The sequence below is a fragment of the Amblyraja radiata genome, chromosome 15 (genome assembly GCF_010909765.2).
Source record: "Amblyraja radiata isolate CabotCenter1 chromosome 15, sAmbRad1.1.pri, whole genome shotgun sequence".
Lineage (NCBI taxonomy): Eukaryota > Metazoa > Chordata > Chondrichthyes > Rajiformes > Rajidae > Amblyraja > Amblyraja radiata.
The window spans coordinates 38,156,896-38,182,355 of record NC_045970.1 but is presented as its reverse complement, the minus strand read 5'-3'; the positions used below and the strand labels follow the sequence as shown (position 1 = coordinate 38,182,355).

General features: G+C 49.9%; 1 protein-coding gene across 1 annotated transcript in view; it reads right to left on the bottom strand.

The window, feature by feature from the left end:
- Window positions 1-25,343, bottom strand: part of LOC116981227 (dynamin binding protein) — a 30,470-nt gene extending 5,127 nt beyond the window's left edge. Inside the window, exons 1-10 of the mRNA XM_033034082.1 lie at window positions 25,156-25,343; window positions 19,342-19,535; window positions 18,243-18,342; window positions 15,402-15,549; window positions 13,212-13,229; window positions 10,568-10,767; window positions 10,129-10,259; window positions 8,106-8,210; window positions 3,498-3,626; window positions 1,999-2,331 (exon numbers count right to left, since the gene is read on the bottom strand). Of these exons, the coding sequence (XP_032889973.1) occupies window positions 1,999-2,331; window positions 3,498-3,626; window positions 8,106-8,210; window positions 10,129-10,259; window positions 10,568-10,767; window positions 13,212-13,229; window positions 15,402-15,549; window positions 18,243-18,342; window positions 19,342-19,533 (1,356 nt within the window). The 5' untranslated portion in view covers window positions 19,534-19,535; window positions 25,156-25,343. The remainder of the gene's footprint in view (window positions 1-1,998; window positions 2,332-3,497; window positions 3,627-8,105; window positions 8,211-10,128; window positions 10,260-10,567; window positions 10,768-13,211; window positions 13,230-15,401; window positions 15,550-18,242; window positions 18,343-19,341; window positions 19,536-25,155) is intronic.
- Window positions 25,344-25,460: the final 117 nt, after the last annotated feature.

Below are 25,460 nucleotides of genomic sequence, written 5' to 3'. Positions count from 1 at the left end.
TAATTTTTTTGGTTATTAGGTGGTGTTATGTGTGTGGGGTGGGGGTGAAACAGGGCTTTCTGTCTCTCCCTTCGGGGGAACGCGACTTTTTTGTCGTATCCCCCTTCTCTTCCCCCGTCTGCGCTGAGGCCTAATGGCGGAGCTGGCGGCCTCCAACCTGCGACCGACCTCGAGGGTCCTGAGGTAGAACCAGCCAGGACTCACCAACGCGAGGCTGGCCGTCTTCGAGCTGCAGCGGCGTTCGGGCAGCGGCACGACTCGGCGCTCCGGTGAGGGCGGACGGCGCGGGGCTGAGACACTCCCGTGCGGGCGGCACGGCTACCGGCTCGAAGGCGCTCCCGTGTGAGCGGCCTGGGTCCCGGCTGGAAGGCGCTCCCGTGGGGGCAGCTGTTGCAACGGGGCTGAGGCGCTGCCGTGTGGGTGGCCTGGCTACCGGCTGGAAGGCGCTCCGGTGAGGGCGGACCGGCTCCCGGCTGGAAGGTGCTCCCGTGGGGGCAGCCCGGTGCAGGGCTGAGACGTTGCCGTTGCCGTGTGGGCGGCCCGGTGCGGGGCGGAGAAGGTGCTCCGGCGGCTGAGGCGGCGTTCTGGCGGCGGCGACCTGGATCCGGGGCTCGGCCGCGGGCCAGTGGATGACAATGTCGGGAGCTCGCAGGTCACAGGTTGATGCCTGTTTTCCGGAGCACCCGTTGCAACAGCTGCGTCCGCTGGACTGGAGGGCGGCAGCTTCGACCACCCCCGGGCCGCGGAGCTTGAACCGCGGGACTGACTTACCATCGCCCGGTGGGGTTTCGCCTCGGTGCAGAGGGAGAAGAGGAGGGAAGAGACAGTAACTCTAAGACTTTTGCCTCCATCACAGTGAGGAGGTGTTTGGTGAACTCACTGTGGTGGATGTTAATTTGTGTTTATTGTGTGTTGTTATTATTACATGTATGGCTGCAGGCAACAGCATTTCGTTCAGACCGAAAGGTCTGAATGACAAATAAAGGATTCAATTAAATTCAATTCAATTACAATCAAGCCGTCCACGGTGTACAGATACAGGATATAGGGAATAACATTTAGTGCAAGATAAAGTCCAAGAAAGTCCAATCAAAGATAGTCCAAGGGCCTCCAATGAGGTATATGGGGGGGGGTCAGGACAGCTCTCTGGTTAATGATAGGACTGTTCAGTTGCCTGCAAACAGCTGTGAAGAAACTGTGCCTGAATCTGGAGGTGTGCGAGAGAGTGATCGGGGCGAGGCAGGTCTTTGATTATGCTGAGGCAGCTGTACGTACGTACGTACGTACAGCACAGGATCAGGTCCTATAGCCCACTACATCCGTGTCAAACATGATGCCCAGGTAAACTAACCCAGCCTGAAGATGGATTCCGACCCAAAACGTCATCTATCCATGTGCTCCTGAGATGCGACCTGACCTAAGATAATCTGAACTCAAGCAAACTAAACTCAAGCAGACTAAACTAAAGTGAACTAAACGGAACCAACTCTTGAAGAAACCTCACATCTTGAAGAAATGAGACTCCTCCTAACAGACAAAGCAGACCAATTCTTCATGATTTGGTCTCCATTTATCGACTTCTTACAAGCATATGGTGCAACATAACCGTAGAAATTAACTGTTTCAGGATCGGGTGAAGGGTGGTCAAGATAATAAATAGCTATTTCTCCTTCTGTCCCCTGTTTTCTATCTCCTCTTTTTCTCTCCCTATTTTCTCTCTTTTCTTCTTTCCTTCACCTCACTGTTCGATATCACGCACTTCTCTATTGTTCTACTATTCTCTTTCTGCTACAAAAATAAAATAAGAAGTTGTACATCAAATGTAACGTGTCAATATATATTAGGTGTCTACAAGGTACCACATTATTGTACTTACTTCTAATAAAATAAAAATAAAAATAAAATAAAAACTGAACCAACTGAAGCAAACTAAAGTAAATAAACCAGGGGTGGGGCAGGACGTGCTGTAGACCTGTCAGCCGTGCCTCTGTCTCTTACCTGTGACAGGGGCAGGAGTTCAGCCAGCGTTGCCCCCACAAAGTGGCGGTGAGCCTCAGCGAAGCCCTGCACACAGCCCAGGAAGAGCTCCTCTGCTCTCCTGTGGAAGCGGGGCATGTCGTCCAGCAGCTGGGCGTTGAGGGCCTCGTAGTTGTTCTTGGCGGCTTGCAGCTCGTCCAGCGTCCTCTTGTCCTTCAGCCTCTCCGCCCGCTCCGTGCAGTTGTGGAAGTCCAGCATCTTGTCGAAGCGTTTGATCATCAGCTTGTGGGGGCCGGCACACATGCCGAGCAGCTGGGTCAGCGGGCCGATCACCAAACGCTCTGTCCGCTCCTTCTGCTCGGGGAAACAAGACGCTATCAGGTGCGGGTAACACCACAACACTGAAAACACATTTGGACCAGGCTGGGGCTCTATTCCTTGGAGCGCAGGAGGATGAGGGGTGATCTTATAGAGCTGTACAAAATCATGAGAAGAATGTCTGAAGAAGGGTCTTAACTCGAAACATCGCCTATCCATGTTCTCCAGGTGTTGCCTTTTGTGTCTAGCATTTTGAGTCCATGCACAGAGACCTTTACCCAAAGTAGGGGAATCAAGAACCAGAGGACATAGGTTTAAGGTGAAGGGGGGGGTGAAATATTTAATAGGGACTTGAGGGGTAACTTTTTGACACAAAGAGAGGAGGGTATATGGAACGAGCTGCCGGAGGAGGTAGTTGAGGCAGGTGCTATCACAATGTTTAAGAGACAGGTTGACAGGTATATAGATAGTGTAGGAAGGAACTGCAGATGCTGGGTTACACCGAAGTTAGACACAAAAAGCTGGAGTAACTCAGTGGGTCAGGCAGCATATCTGGATTGGTCAGATTTAGAGGGAGACCGGTGCAACCAGTATAGATGGGGCATGTTGGTCTGTGTGTGAAAGTCAGGCCGAAGGGACTGTTTCCACGCTGTACGACTCAAAACGCAAGGAGAAAATTATTTTGCTCCAGGTTGGTGAATCTGTGGATTTCATCGCTGCACACTTAATTTAGTTTAGTTTAGAGATACAACGTGGAAACAGGCCCTTCAGCTCACCGATTCCGCACCATCACCATTCACACTAGGGGTGATTTACAGAGGGCCAGTTAACCTACAAAACCGGTGTCCTCCCACGCTTGCGGAGTACCCGGAGGAAACCCACGTGGTCACAGGGAGAACGTATAAACATTCACGCAAACACTTCCCCAATCAGTCCGCGTCCATTCCACAAACCTTTCCCCAGTCAGCCTGTGCCCACCCTACAAACCCTTCCCCAGTCTGTGCCCACCCCACAAACCCTTCCCCAGTGAAGCAACCTCCACTTCCAGTGATGCCATCTAAACTTTACAGTCTGTATCCACCCCACAAGCCTTTCCCCAGTCTGTCAGCTCTGTAGACACAGTTCCTCCTTGCCTTGCGGCCCTGTTAACACCGAGCGAGCAGCATTGTGGAGTTAATTGGAGGCTCCATCGTCGCACTTACAAAGTCGTTGAAGAGGCTGTCGCAGATGAGGCGTTGTGCCCGCTGGTAACACTCCAGGTTGGTCTGGCTCTTCTCTCCGTACATGTCCAGGATGCTCATGGCTGCCAGGACCTTCACCGACGCAGAATCCTGGGGGTTGGGGGGGGGGGGGGGGGGAATAAAAAGAAAATTAGGGACTCAGCGATGGAAGATTCCTAAGATTCCTGAGGATTAAGGTGTGACCTAATCAAAAGGTTTTAAGACTCTTTTTTATTAGCTCACGAGGTGTCAGTGTCAGCAAAGATTTATTGCTCTTTCCAAATTGCTTTTTGTGCCGACCAATGCTGAGTACCCAACCTGGAGCCATCTGTAGGTCAAACCAAGTCAAGTTTATTGTCAAAAACGGACACAAAGTTCTGGAGGAACACGGGGTCAGGCAGCATCTACGGAGGGAAATACAGACAATGTTTCCGGTCAGGATCATAGAAACATAGAAACATAGAAATTAGGTGCAGGAGTAGGCCATTCGGCCCTTCGAGCCTGCACCGCCATTCAATATGATCATGGCTGATCATCCAACTCAGTATCCCGTACCTGCCTTCTCTCCATACCCTCTGATCCCCTTAGCCACAAGGGCCACATCTAACTCCCTCTTAAATATAGCCAATGAACTGGCCTCGACTACCCTCTATGGCAGAGAGTTCCAGAGATTCACCACTCTCTGTGTGAAAAAAGTTCTTCTCATCTCGGTTTTAATGGATTTCCCCCTTATCCTTAAGCTGTGACCCCTTGTCCTGGACTTCCCCAACATCGGGAGCAATCTTCCTGCATCTAGCCTGTCCAACCCCTTAAGAATTTTATAAGTTTCTATAAGATCCCCTCTCAATCTCCTAAATTCTAGAGAGTATAAACCAAGTCTATCCAGTCTTTCTTCATAAGACAGTCCTGACATTCCAGGAATCAGTCTGGTGAACCTTCTCTGCGCTCCCTCTATGGCAATAATGTCCTTCCTCAGATTTGGAGACCAAAACTGTACGCAATACTCCAGGTGTGGTCTCACCAAGACCCTGTACAACTGCAGTAGAACCTCCCTGCTCCTATACTCAAATCCTTTTGCTATGAAAGCTAACATACCATTCGCTTTCTTCACTGCCTGCTGCACCTGCATGCCTACTTTCAATGACTGGTGTACCATGACACCCAGGTCTCGCTGCATCTCCCCTTTTCCTAGTCGGCCACCATTTAGATAATAGTCTGTATTCCTGTTTTTGCCACCAAAATGGATAACCTCACATTTATCCACATTATACTGCATCTGCCAAACATTTGCCCACTCACCCAGCCTATCCAAGTCACCTTGCAGTCTCCTAGCATCCTCCTCACAGCTAACACTGCCCCTCAGCTTAGTGTCATCCGCAAACTTGGAGATATTGCCTTCAATTCCCTCATCCAGATCATTAATATATATTGTAAATAGCTGGGGTCCCAGCACTGAGCCTTGCGGTACCCCACTAGTCACTGCCTGCCATTGTGAAAAGGACCCGTTTACTCCTACTCTTTGCTTCCTGTTTGCCAGCCAGTTCTCTATCCACATCAATACTGAACCCCCAATGCCGTGTGCTTTAAGTTTGTATACTAATCTCTTATGTGGGACCTTGTCGAAAGCCTTCTGGAAGTCCAGATACACCACATCCACTGGTTCTCCCCTATCCACGCTACTAGTTACATCCTCGAAAAATTCTATAAGATTCGTCAGACATGATTTACCTTTTGTAAATCCATGCTGACTTTGTCCAATGATTTCACCACTTTCCAAATGTGCTGCTATCCCATCTTTAATAACTGACTCTAGCAGTTTCCCTACTACCGATGTTAGACTAACTGGTCTGTAATTCCCCGTTTTCTCTCTCCCTCCCTTCTTAAAAAGTGGGGTTACGTTTGCTACCCGCCAATCCTCAGGAACTACTCCAGAATCTAAAGAGTTTTGAAAGATTATTACTAATGCATCCACTATTTCTGGAGCTACTTCCTTAAGTACTCTGGGATGCAGCCTATCTGGCCCTGGGGATTTATCGGTCTTTAATCCATTCAATTTACCCAACACCACTTCCCGGCTAACCTGGATTTCACTCAATTCCTCCAACTCCTTTGACCCGCGGTCCCCTGCTATTTCCGGCAGATTATTTATGTCTTCCTTAGTGAAGACGGAACCAAAGTAGTTATTCAATTGGTCCGCCATATCCTTGTTCCCCATGATCAACTCACCTGTTTCTGACTGCAAGGGACCTACATTTGTTTTAACTAATCTCTTTCTTTTCACATATCTATAAAAACTTTTGCAGTCAGTTTTTATGTTCCCTGCCAGTTTTCTTTCATAATCTATTTTTCCTTTCCTAATTAAGCCATTTGTCCTCCTCTGCTGGTCTCTGAATTTCTCCCAGTCCTCCGGTATGCTGCTTTTTCTGGCTAATTTGTACGCATCATCCTTCGCTTTGATACTATCCCTAATTTCCCTTGTTATCCACGGATGCACTACCTTCCCTGATTTATTCTTTTGCCAAACTGGGATGAACAATTTTTGTAGTTCATCCATGCAGTCTTTAAATGTCTTCCATTGCATATCCACCGTCAACCCTTTTAGAATTAATTGCCAGTCAATCTTGGCCAATTCACGTCTCATACCCTCAAAGTTACCTTTCTTTAAGTTCAGAACCATTGTTTCTGAATTAACAATGTCACTCTCCATCCTAATGAAGAACTCAACCATATTATGGTCACTCTTGCCCAAGGGGGCACGTACAACAAGACTGCTAACTCACCCTTCCTCATTACTCAATACCCAGTCTAAAATAGCCTGCTCTCTCGTTGGTTCCTCTACATGTTGATTTAGATAACTATCCCGCATACATTCCAAGAAATCCTCTTCCTCAGCACCCCTGCCAATTTGATTCACCCAATCTATATGTAGATTGAAGTCACCCATTATAACGGTTTTGCCTTTGTCGCACGCATTTCTAATTTCCTGTTTGATACCATCTCCAACTTCACTACTACTGTTAGGTGGCCTGTACACAACACCCACCAGCGTTTTCTGCCCCTTAGTGTTTCGCAGCTCTACCCATACCGATTCCACATCCTCCAAACTAATGTTCTTCCTTTCCATTGCGCTAATCTCCTCTCTAATCAGCAACGCTACCCCACCTCCTTTTCCTTTCTCTCTATCCCTCCTGAATATTGAATATCCCTGGATGTTCAGCTCCCAGCCTTGGTCACCCTGGAGCCATGTCTCCGTGATCCCAACTATATCATAGTCATTAATAGCTATCTGCACATTCAACTCATCCACCTTATTACGAATGCTCCTTGCATTGAGACACAAAGCCTTCAGGCTTGTTTTTACAACACTCTTACCCCTTATACAATTATGTTGAAAAGTGGCCCTTTTTGATTTTTGCCCTGGTTTTGTCTGCCTGCCACTTTTACTTTTCACCTTGCTACCTATTGCTTCTACCCTCATTTTACACCCCTCTGTCTCTACGCTCACACATTTAAGAAACCCTTTCCCTTTAACTCCATCCTCCACTATCCCATTCGACACCCCACCCACCTTATTCAGTTTAAAACCACCTGTGTAGCAGTGGCAAACCTGCCTGCCAGAATGCTGGATGTCAGATCCTACCTCAGACATTCATACCGTTGGGTTGTACGCTACCCAAGCGGAATACTAAGTGCTGTTCCGCTATTGTGTGTGTGGCCTCACTATGACAGTGGAAGAGGCCCAGGACAGAGAGGTGGGTGGTGGGGACCTGCGGTCTGGTGTCCAGGACCCTGGTCCTCAGCAGGCTGGAGTGGCTCCATACAGCGGCCCCCAAACCATTAAACCCGATCCTGCCTTCCCCTCAAACCCTTCCCCCACACGTCCCATCAAATTCCTTCCCCCGCCACTGTCCGTCCCTCAAACCTTTCCCCCCCTTCCATCCCTCAAATTCTTTCCCCCATCCCTGTCCATACCTCAAACGCCCCCTCCTCCTCCCCCCATCCGTGCCACAAAACACATCCCCATTCCATACCCCGACTATCCTCAAATCCTTCCCCCATCCCCGTCCGTTTTATAAACTCCTTCCCCCGTCGCTATGCGTCACTCAAACTCCTTCCTCAGTCATAGAAACATAGAAAATAGGTGCAGGAGTAGGCCATTCGGCCCTTCGAGCCTGCACCGCCATTCAATATGATCATGGCTGATCATCCAACTCAGTATCCTGTACCTGCCTGCTCTCCATACCCCCCGATCCCTTTAGCCACAAGGGCCACATCTAATTCCCTCTTAAATACAGTCAATGAACTGGCCTCAACTACCTTCTGTGGCAGAGAATTCCAGAGATTCACCACTTTCTGTGTGAAGGACTCTAAGTCCTTGTCTGTCACTCAAAACCCTTCCCTGGTCCCCATCCATCTTTCAATCCTAATTCCACCATCAGTCCTTCACTCCTTCCCCTGTCCGTCCATAACTGCCCACATCCTAGGTGGTCCTAAGCCCAGCTGCGATGGGCTGGTTGTTGAGTTTGACGCAAAGGACCACCCCCCACCCCACCCCCCCACCCCCGTGGTAGCAGCCCGCCACAGGCTCACCCTCAAGTGCTGCAAGTAGAGGGAGATGTCCCGGATAAAGTTCTTGATCAGCCGCTCTTGCTCACGGAACCTCCGTTCCACCTCCTCAAACACCTCGTTTCTGATCTGGAGGAGGAGAGAGGGAGAGAGAGAGAGATGAATTTAGACGCAGTTTAGGAGGGAAAAAAACGGAAACAGGCCCTTCGGGCATAACTTGTCCATGCTGTCCACAATGCCTCGTCTACACCAGTCCCACCTGCCCGCCTTCAGCCCATGTCCCTCTAAACTCATCCTATCCATGTCTCCGTCCAAAATGTCTTTTAAATGTAGTTATTGTACATTTAAATGTAGTTGCAGATTATACCCGCCTCGACTACCTCCTGTAGCAGCTCGTTCCACACACACACACCTACCATCCAGTGTGAAAACGTTGCCCCTCAGGTTCCTATTAATTCTTTCTCCTCTCACACATTAAACCTATGACCTCTGGTTCTTGATTTCCCCAACTTTGGGTAAAAGACCAATTCACCCAATCTATTTCCTTCATGATTTTGTACACTTCTAGTCCTTGACTATTTGGATAGGCACATGGATAAGATGAGGTGCAGGCAGATAAGAGTTGGACTGGGCACCACAAACTTTATCTTGCACTAAATGCTTTTCATGTATCTGTATCTCTATCCCTTTATTCTGTATCTGTACACTGTGGATGGCTCGATTGTAATCATGATTACATGATTAATACTATTAATATTTAATACTATCATCCCCAGCAGAATGGTGGACAAACTGTCTGTTCTAGGTGTTAATGCAAACACATGTGGATGGATTAAGGACTTTTTAACAGACCGCCCACAGACTGTCAGGATGGGGTCCAATTACTCCCCAGTCCTGACGCTTAGCACAGGAGCGCCACAAGGATGTGTGCTGAGTCCAATCTTGTATACAATATACACTTACGACTGTATACCAACACACAGTACAAACAGGATCATCAAGTTTGCGGACGACACGACTGTGGTGGGACTGATAAACAACGATGACGAGTCTGCCTACAGGGATGAAGTCCAAAAACTGACCGTCTGGTGTACCAAAAACAACCTGGTACTAAATCCATCAAAGACAAAAGAACTTGTCGTTGACTTCAGGAGGAAGAGGAGAGAGGAACCTGCTCCCTTATACATCAAAGGAGACTTGGTGGAGAGAGTCAACGACTTTAAGTTCCTGGGAATAAACATCTCCCAGGACCTCAAATGGCAAATGAACACCGTCACTCTCTTAAAGAAGTCTCATCAGCGGCTGTATTTCCTGAGGTCTCTACGGAGAGCTAACGTCTCACAGCCGCTGCTGCTGTCCTTCTATCGATGCGCCGTGGAAGTATCCTCACCTATGGAATCCTGGTGTGGTTTGCCAGCTGTACTGTGGCTGAGAGGAGGGCGCTGCAGGGAATTATAAAAACTGCGCAGCGCATTACAAACGCTAACCTGCCCTCCTTGGATGACATATACAAGGCCCGATGCTTGCGCAGGGCCATAAATATCAAGAAGGACACATCCCACCCTGCCAACCACCTTTTACTCTGCTACCCTCTGGGAGGCGACTCAGGTCTCTGCAGGCTTGCACCGGTAGACTAAAAAATAGTTTCTACCCATGTGCGATAAAAGTGCTTAACTCCAATAGTGAACACTGGGAAGCAAGAAGTAACTTCGAGGAATACCGCTAAATTCTTTTAAACTCTTTTAAAAATGTATTTATTATTTTACTATTAACTGTACATATGTGTATTGGTTGTCGTGTTGTATTTCTTTTAACGGAGGAGAAGCAAATGGAATTTCGTTGCTCAGTTTTGTGCAATGACAATAAACATATTCTATTCTATTCTATTCTATGATTGTAATCATAAATTGTCTTTCCACTGACTGGTTAGCTTGCAACATAAGATTTTCATTGTACCCCTTGAGAATAAACTAAACTCAAACCTATCATTGACCACCATTGATCAGAGATCAGACACGAGTCTAGGATCCAGAGGTCTTAGTCTTACCTGGGGAGCCAAACCGGTGAGATGTTTGAGGTGACTGCTCACGCGGTTAGATTTCTTTATGATGGAGTGCATGCTTAATTTGGAAATCTTGTCTATCAGCGAGTCTTCATCACCTTTGCGATACTTCAGCACTGCAAAGAGGCACAGCGATGCACTGTTTAGTGTATGGGGATGGGGGAGAGGGTTCAGGGTGGGAGAGGGGGCGGAGAGCAGGGGTGGGGGGAGGATGGGGCGGGGGGGAGGCAGGGGCGGTGGGGAGGGAGGGGCAGGGGGGAGGAAGGGTCGGGGGGGAGGAAGGGTCGGGGGGGAGGAAGGGTCGGGGGGAGGAAGGGTCGGGGGGGAGGAAGGGTCGGGGGGAGGAAGGGGCAGGGGCGGGGGGAGGAAGGGGCAGGGGCGGGGGGAGGAAGGGGCAGGGGGGGGGGGGGAGGTGGACCCTTACCCAGGTCCTTGCGTCGCTTGTGCTCGTTGATGTTGAAATTGAGCTCCTTGATAGCGATCACGGCCTCCTCCAGCAGCTTCCTGTCGTGGTGTCTCTCCGGGGTGGTGTTCAGTAGCTCTGACAGCAGCAGGGGGTACCTCATCACCCGCTGTACCGGCTTGATCAGGAATGAGCCCAGGTTAATGTAGTTCGTTTTGCCCCTGGGTTTGCAAGAAAAATGTTGCATTAAAAATCAAAACAACGTACAGGTTTGTAGGTTAATTGGCTTTGATAAAATTGTAAATTGTCCCTAGTGTGTAGGATAGTCCTAGTGTAAGGGGTGATTACGGGTCGGCACGGGCTCGGTGAGCCAAAGGGCCTGTTTCCACGCTGTACCCCTAAACTAATGTAAACCTTGCAGGGTGCAAATTATGCTGCTGACTTGTCAGTAACTTTCCAAAAGGATTTATATAAATAGCTAAATGAAAAAGGTTTCATAAGGAACAGAGGGGAAAGGGGACGGAGGTTTGTAGTGAGTGGCAAATCTTATCATCAGGATGTCCCTCTACACTGTCCCGTCACACACTCCCACCAGTGGGGACAGTGTAGAGGGAGCTTCACTCGGTATCTAACCCCTGCTATGGGCGCGTGTGATGGGACAGCGTGGAGGGAGCTTCACTCGGTATCTAATCCCTGCTATGGGCGCGAGTGATGGGACAGTGTGGAGGGAGCTCATGTGAAGAAGCCGTCAGACACAGGGAATGAATCACACACTGGATCACGGAGTCCAGCGTTATCAGCGATACTGGACGGCAAAACAGAACAGGGAACACACGGGGGTGGGGGCAGAAGCGGGTTAATGGGTTTTGGTGCAAGCTTTGTTAGGATGGGAACACACTGGACAGGTGCAGAGAGAAAACTGCAGGGCGGGTTCGTTACACTGAGCCGGGCTGTTAATGGCGGGGCGGGAGGCAGTGATGAGTCCAGGCACTATTTTGTGAATCGCAGTGGGAGTGGGAATTGTGCCATGCGGGCTGGACTTTCAGGGAACAGACACTACTTCTCTCCCTCCCTCCCGCTCCACACTTCTCACTGCCACCCTCTCTGCTTCATACCTTCGATGACGGCAGGGAAACCCTTTGCTGAAATAATGACATCTCAGCCATGGGATAAAACTCTAGTCTACTCCAGCCTTTTGTGACTAGGAACCGTCGCTGTCATTTACACTCCCCCTCACCCTTCTTTTTCTTACTGTTTTTTCTTTCTTTCTTGCTTTCCCTCTCACTCTCTTTCCTTCTCGCTCTCTCTCTCTCCCTCTCCTTTTCTTCTTTCTTTCCATTCTTGCTTTCTCTCCGCAAATTGGAAAATTAAATTAATTATTAAAAATAGTATCTATACAAACAAACTGTATCAAAACCATAGCCACCACCAACAATACAGAATTGCCAAGCATGCTTTTCAACTAAACATCAGATTACAATCCTGATCCAGGAAACTTTAGATTCCCGCAGTGCCCAGCGGTCCTGGAACCCCCTCCATGGTGCCCGTGGGCAACGCGTGTTCTGTTTCGAGGGACATAGCCCCGGTAAAGGGGCAGGAGGTCGGCTCGGTCAGAGGCCACATCTGCCTGGAGCAGTGACCCACGAATGGGCAGCTTGGCCAGGCCCACGAGCAACCCAACCAGGACATCTCCTGCTCTCCCCACTCCACTACGCACTGGATGCTCGAAGATGGGGATGGTGGGGCTGAAGTGGAGCTAGAAAGCGAGGAGAAGCACCTTCAAACATTTCACCCTGACTCTAACTGAAAGGGCCGGCACAGTGGCGCAGCGGGCAGAGTTGCTGCCTTACAGCACGGGAGACCCAGGTACGATCCTGACTATTGCTGCTGTCTGTACGGAGTTTGTACGTTCTCCCCGTGACCCGTGTGGGTTTTCTCCTGGATCTCCGGTTTCCGCCCACACTACAAAAACCTACAGGTTTGTAGGCTAATTGGCTTGGCATAATTGTAAAAGCGCGTGTCGGATAGTTTTGGTGTGTGGGCGCGCTGGTTGGCGTGGACTCGGTGGGTCGAAGCACTAGTTACCGCGCTGTATCTCTAAACTAAATTAAACTCCACCCTGCACCCCACACGCATTGCCCCTCCCCCCCCCCACCCACCCAGCCCACCTCCTAAACCCCTCCCCTGCTCCACCCATTCATGAGCATGTCGTAGGAACAAAATTAGGCCAATCGGCCCATCATGTCTACTCAGCCATTCAATCATGGCTGATCTATCTCTCCTTCCTAACCCCATTCTCCTGCCTTCTCCCCATAACTCCTGACACCCTTACTAATCAATCAAGAATCTATCAATCTCCACCTTAAAAATACCCATTGACTTGGCCTCCACAGCCAACAGTGGCAATGAATTCCACAGATTCACCACCCTCTGACTAGAGAAGTTCCTCCTCATCTCCTTACTAAAGGCACGTCCTTTTATTCTGAGACATGTGGCCTCTGGTTCTAGACTCTCCCACTCGTGGAAACACCCTGTCAGATTGCGATGACATCACTGCAGGTACAGCACGGGGATCACAGTGGGGGAGGGGAAAGGGTGCACAAGCGGGTGGTGGGGAGGGGGAGGGGGGGGAGGGGGGAGTGATAGGTCGCTGGGTCAGACTTACCACTGACGATATAGTGTTCTGTGGAGGGGGAGGGGGCAAACAGGTCGATGCAGAGAGAAGAAAAGTCAGTTACTGAGAAAGAACAGCAGTGTAAACCCCAACAGACCCACGTCTCCGGGATACTGCGCCCGATCCCCACAAATCACCCAGTCTGTCCAGCAACCGCCGCACCCATTCCCCATAAACCCACACTCGTCCCCTTTAAACCCAGCCCACCCATCCCCATAAACCCAGCCCACCCGTCCCCATAAACTCAGCCCACCCGTCCCCATAAACCCAGCCCACCCATCCCCATAAACCCAGCCCACCCATCCCCATAAACCCAGCCCACCCATCCCCATAAACTCAGCCCACCCATCCCTATAAACCCAGCCCACCCATCCCCATAAACTCAGCCCACCCATCCCTATAAACCCAGCCCACCCATCCCCATAAACCCAGCCCACCCATCCCCATAAACCCAGCCCACCCGTCCCCATAAACTCAGCCCACCCGTCCCCCACAGACTGTCCATCTCCCACAGAGCTCTTGACCACAGTGCGTGTAACTACAGACTCTCCGCTCCACACCACATCCATCACCCAGACGGTCCACTCAACACAGAACATACCAACCATACTTTTGACTTCTGAGGTACAGCACGCAGACTGGTCCTTCGGCCCACTGAGTCAGCGCGGACCATCGATCACCACATACACCAGCTCAATCCTACACATTAGGGACAATTTACAATTTTTTACAGAAGCCAAGCACCAGAGAAACTGTCCGGTTCGATCCTGGCTACGGGTGCTGCCTGTACGAAGTTTGTACTTTCTCTCCGGGATTGCGTGGGTTTTCTCCGGGTGCTCCGGTTTCCTCCCGCGCTCCAATGACGTGCAGGTTTGTAGGTTAATTGGCTTCTGTAGATTGTCCCCTAGTGTGTATGATAGTGTTAGTGCACCGGGGTGATCGCTGGTTGGTACGGACCCGATGGACCGAAGGGCCAGTTTCCACGCTGTATCTCGAAAGTCTAAGGAAGACAGCCCATTGCCAGCACTGTATGTATTACGCAGACCGCCCAATATCCACACCCTGCCCACTCTCCGCAGCTCATACAATGGCCTTTACTCTGCACATCCCAATCACACCAGCTCCCCACTCCCAATCCACCACCCCCTGAACATTCATCACCTCAGTCCGCCCATGACCCGACACCAAACCCCCGTCACCCATGGACTGTGCATCACCCACACAGCACTCGTTACCTCCACATCTCCAGGATCCCATGCTGTACACATCCCAGGCTCATTATCCCACACCATGTCCCTTCCCCCCCCCAGACCGCCCTTCAGCCCGAACCATCCACACCCCCCTAACCCCCCTCCCCCCACAGAGTCCGTCACCCTCAGAAATGGATCGGTGCGCAAGTTATCCGCAACATGTCCTACATTGCAACAGTGACCACCCTCAGAGAAAGCACTTCACTGTTTGCCGAGCGCTGTGGGACTTCCTGTAAGGCGCTATACAAATGCAAAACTCCCTCCTCCAAATGACCCGCGTCTCAGCAAGTGCATGTTAGAGAAAAATAAACGTCAACTGGTTGGGTCCCTTTAGGGAAGCGTAGAGAGGTGCATCTTCAGACTATAGAAACAAGGAACTGCAGATGCTGTGTTACCAAGAAAGGACACAAAGTGCTGGAGTAACTCCGCAGGTCAGGCAACATCTCTGGAGAACATGGATATGTGACGTGTCGGGTCGAGACCCTTCGGGACTTAGTCCGTGTTCTCCAGAGATGCTGCCTGGCCCTCTGAGTTATGTCAGAGATGCAGCCTGGCCCACTGAGTTACTCCAGAGGTGGTGCCTGGTCCACTGAGTTACTCCAGAGGTGGTGCCTGGCCCACTGAGTTACTCCAGAGGTGGTGCCTGGCCCACTGAGTTACTCCAGAGGTGGTGCCTGGTCCACTGAGTTACTCCAGAGGTGGTGCCTGGCCCACTGAGTTACTCCAGAGGTGTTGCCTGGCCCACTGAGTTACTCCCAGCACTTTGTGTCATTTCCGCAGTTCCTCATTTCTAAACTGAATGAAACATATCCGAGTCCTTCGCAGACAGTGAGTGGCTGTTGAGGTGTCCTCACTGTTGCAGCGTGGGCCAGGGGGTTGTGGGCCATGGTGGACCTCCTCCCTTTGTGTTTTGCTCCTGCTCAAGGCTTACCGGAGGTGCTCCAGGCAGGCGTTGACGTGCCCCTGGATCTCGAGGTCTTTCTCGTACATCTCCAGCAAGGCGATGGCCTCCTCGTGGTTCTGACAGTACACGTTGTACATGTCCTGGAGCTCGTTCCTGTAGCACAGGAACACCCGACCTGGAAACGGGCGGCAAAGAGAGAGGCATGTTCCATGTAAACATAGACAATAGGTGCAGGAGTAGGCCATTCAGCCCTTCCAGCCAGCACCGCCATTCAATATGATCATAGCCGATCGTCTAAAATCAGTACCCCGTTCCTGCTTTCCCCCCCATATCCCTTGATTCCTTTAACCCAAAGAGCTAAATCTAACTCTTGAAAACATTCTGTCTGAATGTACACCTTATTTCTCTTTTACCCTTAAACTGTGGCACAACATCAGTCATAGATTCATAAACACTCATAGATGTACGAATGGACACTATAGACGCGCATAGACTCATAAAGACATAGTCATAGGCCAGAACTCTGAACAAACTCTGAACAAACTGGGTTCAATAATGACCAACCCCACTCACCCACTCCATGCCCTGAAGGTGATCAAGAGCAGCATCTTCAGTCAGAGACTGATTGCACCAATGTGCAAAACTGAGAGACATAGGAAGTCCTGTTTACCAGCTGCTATAAGGTTATATAATGCGCATAAATAACTGCACTTTTTTTCATTAATTGTATTTTAACTTGTATTTTAACTTGTTAAGTATGGAAGCTATTTGAGGAAATGTGTGGTGTTATGTCTGTCTTGAAGCTGTCGTGGCACTGTAATTTCCTGTAAAGGATTATTAAAGGTATAATCAAAATCAAAAATAGTCATGCCGACCAACATGCCCCATCTACACTAATCCCACCTGCCTGCTTTTTGGTCCATATCCCTCTAAACCTTTCCTGTCCATGTACCTGCCCAACTGTCTTTTAAATTCTGTTATAGTACCTGCCTAAACTAGTCAAGTCAAGTCAAGTTTGTGCAGTGAAATGAAAGTGGCAATGTTCGCGGACTTTTGTGCAAAAGACAAACAACCAAACAAACTATAAACACAATCATAACACACATATTCTTTTACATAATAAATAATGGAAGGAAAAACGTTCAGTAGAGTTAGTCCCTGGTGAGATAGGCGTTTACAGTCCGAATGGCCTCTGGGAAGAAACTCCTTCTCAACCTCTCCGTTCTCACCGCATGGCAACGGAGGCGTTTGCCTGACCGTAGCAGCTGGAACAGTCTGTTGCAGGGGTGGAAGGGGTCTCTCATGATATGTCTGAAGAAGGGTTTCGGCCCGAAACGTCGCCTATTTCCTTCGCTCCATAGATGCTGCTGCACCCGCTGAGTTCCTCCAGCAATTTTGTGTACCTTCTCTCATGATATTGTTGGGTCTGGAGTTGCACCTCCTGATGTATAGTTCCTGCAGGGGGGCAAGTGAAGTTCCCATAGTGCGTTCGGCCGAACGCACTACTCTCTGCAGAGCCTTCTTGTCCTTGGCAGAGCAATTCCCAAACCAGATGGTAATGTTCCCGGACAAGATGCTTTCCACCGCCGCTGCGTAGAAGCACTGGAGGATCCTCGGAGACACTCTGAATTTCCTCAATTGCCTGAGGTGGTAAAGGCGCTGCCTTGCCTTACTCACGAGTGCTGAGGCGTGTGATGCCCATGTCATATCCTCGGAGATGTGGACTCCCAGATATTTAAACAGTTCACCCTATCCACAGGATCCCCATTTATCCTCAATGGAGTGTACGTCCTCGGCAGATGTGCCCTCCTAAAGTCCACGATCAGCTCCTTCGTTTTTTTGATGTTCAAGAGGAGGCTGTTATCCTGGCACCAGAGTGCTAGATCAGCCACCTCCTCCCGGTAGGCCTTCTCATCGTTGTCTGATATCAGGCCCACCACCACAGTGTCATCAGCAAACTTAATTATTGAGTTAGGAGCTGAACCTAGCCACACAGTCATGTGTGTACAGGGAGTACAATAGGGGGCTGAGGACGCAACCCTGGGCGATCCTGTGCTCAGGGTGAGGGACTTCGATGTATTCCCTCCCATCTTGACTACCTGGGGCCTGGCGGTGAGAAAGTCCAGGACCCAGGCACACAGGGAGGTGTTGAGCAGCTCGTTCCATACACCCACGTTCCACGTGGAAAGGTCATACCTTTCATCAGTCTGACGAATTACTCTGGCATATGCAACAATCAATGGCCTGTTAATTATTAAGAGAATCGCGGGATTTGGAGTTTGTGCAGGAAAGTGGCATTGAGGTGGGAAAACACACAGACACACACACACACAGTCTCACCCCGCTCACACCATCGTCTCCCCTCTCCCATCAGGTAAGAGGCACAGGGATAGCTTCTTCCGAGCTGTCAAGTAACCGAACCGTCCTCTCATCAGCTAGAGTGCGAACTTGACCTCCTATCTGCCACATTGGAGATTTTGAACTATCTTTAATAGACTATATCATGCACTAAACGTTATTCCCTTTATCCTGTATCTGACTCTCAGAAAGTTCTCTACCCAAAACGTCACCTATTCCGTTTCTCCAAAGATGCTGCCTGACCCGCTGAGTTACTCCAGCTATTTTGTGTATATCTTCGGTGTAAACTAGCATCTGCAGTTCCTTCCTACACATACAGTGAAGAGCTTTTGAAAGGATGACTTTAAGATTGGAGCAAGTCAGGGATGGGTCAGAGTCTGCTCCTTTCTGATTTCTACTGAGAACCAAATGATGATGGCGATTGACGGAATGGGCTGGAGGGGCCGAATGGTCTCATTGATCGTTCCCAAGCTGGGCCTTCAACAGCGGGCACGAGACGGCAGATCTTACCGATGCTGTCCGTTTCCTCCAGTTCCTCGAGAAGACGTTTGGAGATGTCGATCACGGTCTGGATATTCCCGAAGAGAGCTTCGCAATCCACCTGCTGCAGCTGAGGACCAGAGGGGGTAGACAGTTAACTGGGGGAGAGAGGAAGCTGCACCCGAGCTCCCTCACACCAGGGCAACCCACAGGAGGTACCTGGGCACAACTTGTTGGCGGCACGGTGGCGCAGTGGTAGAGTTGCTGCCTAATGCCCCTGTCCCACTTAGGAACCCTGAACGGCAATCTCTGGAGACTTTGCACCCCACCCAAGGTTTCCGTGCGGTTCCTGGAGGTTGCAGGTAGTGGAAGCAGGTAGGGAGACCGACAAAAACTCCGGGAACCTCCAGGAACCGCACGGAAACCTTGGGTGGGGCGCAAAGTCTCCAGAGGTTTCCGAAGTGGGACAGGGGCATTACAGAGCTTTCAGCATCCGAGAGGCAGGTTCGATCCTGACACCGGGTGCTGTTTGTACTCCCTGTGACCACGTGGGGTTTTGTCCGAGATCTTCATTTTCCTTTCACACGCCAAAGACATACAGGTTTATAGGTTAATTGGCTTGGTATAAATGTAATTTGTCCCTAGTGTAAGTGTAGAATAGTGTTAATGTGCGGGGATCTCTGATCGGTGCAGACTCGGTGGGCCGAACGGCCTGTTACCGCACTGTATCTCAAAATTAAACTCCAGGGCCTGTCCCACTGTACGAGGTAATTCAAGAGTTCTCCCGAGTTTCCCCTGATTCGAACTCGGAGAATTACGGTAATAGTCGCTCGTAGGTACTCGGGACTCTCGTGGACATTTTTCAACATGTTGAAAAATCTTCACGAGCTTACCGCGTTTCCCCGAGTACCTGCCGTTAGTGTTACAAGCCACTTTTTCTCGGGAGAGCTCTTGGGTAAACTCGTACAGTGGGACAGGCCCTTTATGTCGTTGTAATGAGGGGGGGGGGCGGTACTGAGGGTGGGGTGGTACTGAGGGAGTGCCACACTGAGGGAGTGCCACACTGAGGGAGTGCCACACTGAGGGAGTGCCACACTGAGGGAGGGGCTGTATTGAGGGAGTGCCACACCTGTTTATCCTGCAGAGGGATGAGCACTTTGTCCACACACATCTCCAGGTCCTTGATGTAGTCTGCCTCCGTTTGCAGCAGCTCCTCGATAACCTTGGCCCTCTTCTCCATCATCTTCTGCTCGGGTTTCTCCGCGGTAGTCGAGACCGGCGGCAGCTCGGGCGCGACAACGTCGGTGGAAAGCAGCGTCATGTCTGGGGAGATACAAAGGATCAACACCATGGTCACTAAACAACACAGCGCCAGAGACCCGGGTTCGATCCTGACATCGGGTGCTGTATGTGTGTGTGGAGTTTGTATGTTCTTCCCATGACCATGTGGGTTTTCTCCGGGTGCTCCGGTTTGCTCCTACGCTCCAAAGACATACAAGTTCGTAGGTTAATTGGTGTCTGTAAAGTGTCCCTAGTGTGTGGGATAGTGCTAGTGTACAGGGTGATCACTGGTCGGCACGGACTCAGTGGGTTGAAGAGCTTGATGCCACACTGTGTCTGTAAACTACCATGTTTAAACTACCAATTTATAATTTACAAGGGCGGCACGATGACGCAGCAGTCGAGTTGCTGCCTCACAGCGCCAGCGACTCAGGTTCGATTCTGACTATGGGTGCTTGCCTATGTTCTCCCCGTGACCTGCGAGGTTCTTCTCCGAGATCTTCGGTTTCCTTCCACACTCCAAAGACGTACAGGTTTGCAGGTTCATTGGCTTGGTGTAAATGTAAAATTGGTCCTAGTGTCTATAGGATAGTGTTAATATGTGGGGATCGCTGGTCGGTGCAGACTCGCTGGGCCGAAAGGCCCGTTTCAGCACTGTATCACTAAAGTACTAAACTAAACTCTTAGAGAATGTACAGAAGCCGATTAACCGACAAATCTGCACGTCTCTGCGATATAGGAGGAAACCGGAGCACCCGGAGAAAGCCCACGTGATCACAGGGAGAAAGTGTAAACTGACTGCGTTTTGTACAGAGTTGGAATGTCACATTGGTATGTTGTTGTTGGTGTATGTGGGTGAGACCACACTTGCAGACTGGGTGCAGTTGAAACTTTCAAGATACAGCGAGGAAACATGCCCTTCGGCCCACTGAGTCTGCGCTGACCATTTATCACCCCCATTTATCAGCACTATCTTACGCACTAGGGACAATTTACAATTTACAGAAGCCAATTAGCCTGCAAACTTGTACCTCCTTGGACTGTGGGAGAAAACCGGAGCACCTGGGGAAAACCCACATGCTCACCAGGAGAACTTGCAAACTCCACACAGACAGCACCTGTAGTCAGGATCGAACCTGGTTCTCTGGCACTGTGGGCAGCGGCTCTACCGCCCTGATCACTCTGCTACTGGAAGATTGTTATGAAGTTGAGAGATCTTTCGGTTTATGTCGCAATTCTGTAGAGACATGGGACTGTTCGACTGTTTACAACCACACAGTTTCTCCAGGCTGAACAAGTTACTACCTGCCTTGTTCTGGCAATCTCTCCTCCCTCGCACTTAATTTCAGAGAATTGTGAACGCAGCCCAGTCCATCACACAGACCAGGCTTCCCACCATCAACTCCATCTACACCTCACGATGCATCAGGAAAGCAGCCAACATAATCAAAGACTTGTCCCACCCACGTCATACCATCCTTTCCCCTCTCCCGTCCGGCAGAAGATACAAAAGCTTGAAACCGCGTACCACTGGTCTCAGGAACTGCTTCTTCCCCGCTGCTATCAGACTACTGAACGGTCCGCCCATAATCTAGGGTGTAGCCCTGACCCTCCGACCTACCTCATTGCAACCCTTGCACTTTAAAAAAAATCTTTGCTTTCTCTGTATCTGTAATCCTAGGGGCACCCAGTGGGCCACGGCCTGAAGGGGGAGCTGATGAGCCGGTTTATCAGCCAAAGACTGGGGGGCGGGGGGGGGGGGGGGGGGGGGGGGGAAGAGCCACTGTGCTAATGGGTAACGTTTCGGGTCGGGACCCTTCTTCACACTGATTGGTGGATCGGACAGCCTGACCCGCTGAGTTACTCCAGCACTTTGTGCCCTTTTTTATAAACCAGCATCTGCAGTTCCCCATTTCTAATTTTGGAGTTGTGATTTCGGCAAAGGTAAAGGGACATACAAATGCGTGTTGCAATATTGGCCCGGGGAATGAATGAGTTGTTTCTGCTGGGTGAGGGAGTGACTTCTGGGTGAGTCATGATAAAACTCCTCTCCTTCCTTCGCCACAATCTCAGAGGTAACTGGTCAAACTAGTTACACCAGAAGCTTAAAGCTTAGACATAGAAAAATAGGTGCAGGATTAGGTCATTCGGCCCTTTGAGTCATTCAATATGATCATGGCTGATGATCTAAAATCAGTATCCCGATCTTGCTTTTCCCCCCCATGTCTCTCGACTCCTTTAGCCCCAAGAACTAAATCTAACTCTCTCTAGAGATACAGCAGGTAATCAGGCCCTTCGGCCCATCGAGTCCACACCGACCATCGATCACCCGTTCACACTAGTTCTATGTTGTCCCACTTTCTCATCCACTCCCTGCACACGTAGGGATAATTTACAGAGGGCCAATAAACCAACAAACCTTAGAAACAAAGAACTGCAGATGCTGGTTTATACCGGATAGACATAAGTGCTGGAGTAACTCAGCGGGTCAGGCAGCATCTCGAGAAAAAACATGGGTGAAATTCGGGTTGGGACTTTTCTTCAAACTGAAGAATGGCCCCGACCCAAAACATCACCTATCCACGTTTTCCAGAGGTGCTGCCTGACTTGTTGAGTTACTCAGGCACATTGTGTCTATCTAAACTACAAACCTGCACGTCTTTGCGATGTTGGAGGAAACCGGAGCACCCGGAGGAAACTAACATGGTCACAGGGAGAACGTGCAAACTCCACACACTCAGAGACGGACAGCTCCCGAGGTCAGGATCGAACGCGGATCTCTGGCGCTGTGAGGTAGCGGCTCTACCAGCTGCACCACCACGAGGCCTGAGCATCACGTCAACCCACCTCCCTTCCATTGACTCCATCTACACTTCACGCTGCCTCGGCAAGGCCACCAGCATAATCAAGGGTCAGTCTCACACCGGCCACGCCCACTTCTCCCCTCTCCCATCAGACAAGAGGGACTGGGAATATGCACAATTAGGGACAGTTTCTTCCCATTTGTTTGGTTCAGGCAACTGAACCAACCTATGACCAACTAGAGAGAGAGAGACCCTGACCTACCAGTTACCTCACTGGAGACCCTTGGACAATCTTTAATTGGATTTTACCTTGCACTAAACATTATATCCTTTATTGTATATTTGAATACTGTATACGGAGGACAGTTTGATTGTATAGTCTTTCCACTGACTGGATAGCACACAACGAAAAAGCTTTTCACGTAACAATCAACTACACTAAACTTAGGTTTCCTCCCACATCCCAAGAACATGTGGGTTTGTAGGTTAATTGGCCCTCTGTAAATTCCCCCTAGTGTGCAGGGAGTGGATGAGGAAGTGGGATAACATGAAACTAGTGTGAATAGGTGATCGATGGTCAGTGTGGATTTGGTGGGCCGAATGGCCCATTTCCCTGCTATATCTCTTTTCAAACATTCCTGATCATGACCGCATAAAAACAATCCCGTGCCACCACTGAACCTTTTGCAAATCACTGGCATCCAATCCTCTAACTGTCTGTTAACGCAAACAGTTTCTCCTCTGCTAAGAAACAAGGAATTGCAGATGCTTGTTAATACATAAAAATACACAAAGTGCTGGAGTAACTCAGCAGATCAGGCAGCGTCTCTGGTGAACATGGATAGGTGACGTTTCGGGTTGGGAGCCTTCCAATGTTTCAGGTCGACCCAAAACATCACCTATCCATGTTCACCTGAGATGCTGGCCTGACCCACCTAGTTACTCCAGCACTTTGTGTATTTAGACTTAAGAGATACAGCACGGAAACTGGCCTTTCGGCCCACCGAGTCCGCGCCCTCCTGTGATCACCCCGTACACTAACACTATCCTACACACTGTGGACAATTTACTATTTTATAGAAGCCAATTAACCTACCAAACTGAGCGTTTTGGGAGTGTGGGTAGAAACTGGGTCACAGGGAGAACGTACAAACTCCACACACGAGGCAGCACCCGAGGTCAGGATCGAACCCGGGTCTCTGGCGCTGTGAGGCAGCAACTCTACCACTGTGCTGCCCTGTCAGTTTCCTCCTCTCTTTCTCTCTCGGCCTGTGTTCAGTTCGCAAGCTCGGCGGAGTGCCCTACGCTGGCCCTTAATTAATCATTAACCACAGCACATGAATCAACAGGACGATAAATAATATACGCAACACTTTGCCTTCCTGTCTGCTAAAGACAGAGAGGGCGAGTGAATGCGGTTCAAGGGCTGCTTAACAATCGTTTCTTCTTCGGACTCGCCCTGTCTGAAGCCACAGCCCAGCTCACCGATACCACAAAGAACTTCGCGCCTGCCCCCAGCTCTGTGCAACTGCACCTGTGCCCAAAGATCTTATAGCGGAGCTATAAGATCTTTGCCTGTGCCAGCTCAGATTCCTGCACCTTACCCTCTACGACTGGAGAACTCAGCCCAGTCCCTCCCCGTCCTAACCTGACACTGAACAAAAGCCAAGACAAAAGCGCAGGATGTAAAACCTCCCTTTCATCAACGCCTCTCCCCCCCCTACCCCCCCCCCCCTCTACCCCCCCGCCCCCCCAACACCCTCTCTTCTGTGCCTCATCTAGAATATTTTGCATGCTATTAGGTACATCTAATCATACTGTAGAGATACAAGCAACTGCAGATGCTGGTTTACCAAAAAAAAGCCAGAAAGTGCTGGAGTAACTCAGCGGGTCAGACAGCATCTGTGGAGGACATGGAGAGGTGACCTTTCGGGTTGTGACCCTTCAGACCAAAGATTCGAGAGCAAGAGCCTTCTATGATCTTTGGTTCAGAGTCTCGTCTTACCGTACAATCAAGCCACAGGCATGCACAGCTTTGTAGTGCGCAGAGACAAACACCAGAGTGTAGAATGTGGTGTTACAGTGTTACAGTTACAGAGAAAGTAGATTAAAAAGAAAAAAAGTCCCAAACAAGATAGGTTGGAAGATGGGGAATACACACTAGGTTGTGGGAGGACAGTGCAGTAGTCTGATAGCAGTGGGGAAGAAGCTGTTCCTGAATCTAGTGGTACAAGCTTCCAATGTTTTGCCTTCTTCTGCCAGACGGGAGAGGGGAGTGGTTTTCCGTCCCTGAACTAATCCTCAGGTCTGTCTCTGTCTCTCTCTCTCCCTGTCCATCTCCTCCCCCCCACCCCATCCAGGCACTGAGGCACACCGGTCAATCCCTCCTCCCCTCTTCCATCAGGCAAGAGGTACAGAAGTGTGAAAACACACACCTCCAGATTCAGGGACAGTGTCTTCCTGGCTATTATCAAGCAACTGAACCATCCTATAAACAACTCAAGAGTGGCCCTGACTTGCCATCAACCTCAAAGAAGACCCTTGGACTATCTTTAATCGAACATTACTGGCCTTTATCTTGCATTAAACGTTATTCCCTTTATCCTGTATCTGTACACTGTGGATGGCTCAAATTCTCTTTTCACTGCACAGTAACTAAACTCTTGCCCCCTTGTCCTTGAACACAACAAAAAAAGCTTTTCATTGTACCTCGGTACATGGAACAAGAAATAAAATAAACTAAGCTAAACACATGCCCCCTCTCCCTTGCACACGCAAGAAGCATTCTTGCCTGGTATAAAAACAGAGACCTGACTCGCTGAGCTAATCCGGCACTTTGAGTCATTTTTTTATCTTACCTGGTGTAAATCAGGCTCATTCGAACCCCACCCAGTCATCCTGTAGTGAGTCGCTCCACAACCCTTTCTGTCGTTATTTACAACTCCGATCTGCCTGGATGCCTTGGCAATTTTCTGCCCACGTTTTCAACTACAGACTGGGAGACGATCACTGCTCTCTCCCCTTCCAGCCATCCCCACACACACACCATGCCCCGCACACACACACACTGCCCCGCACACACACCCTGACTCATGGGATCCAGACTGGTGACCAAAGATCTTAGCTGGTGACTGGAGACGTTGCATTAGCATCTGAATGGATG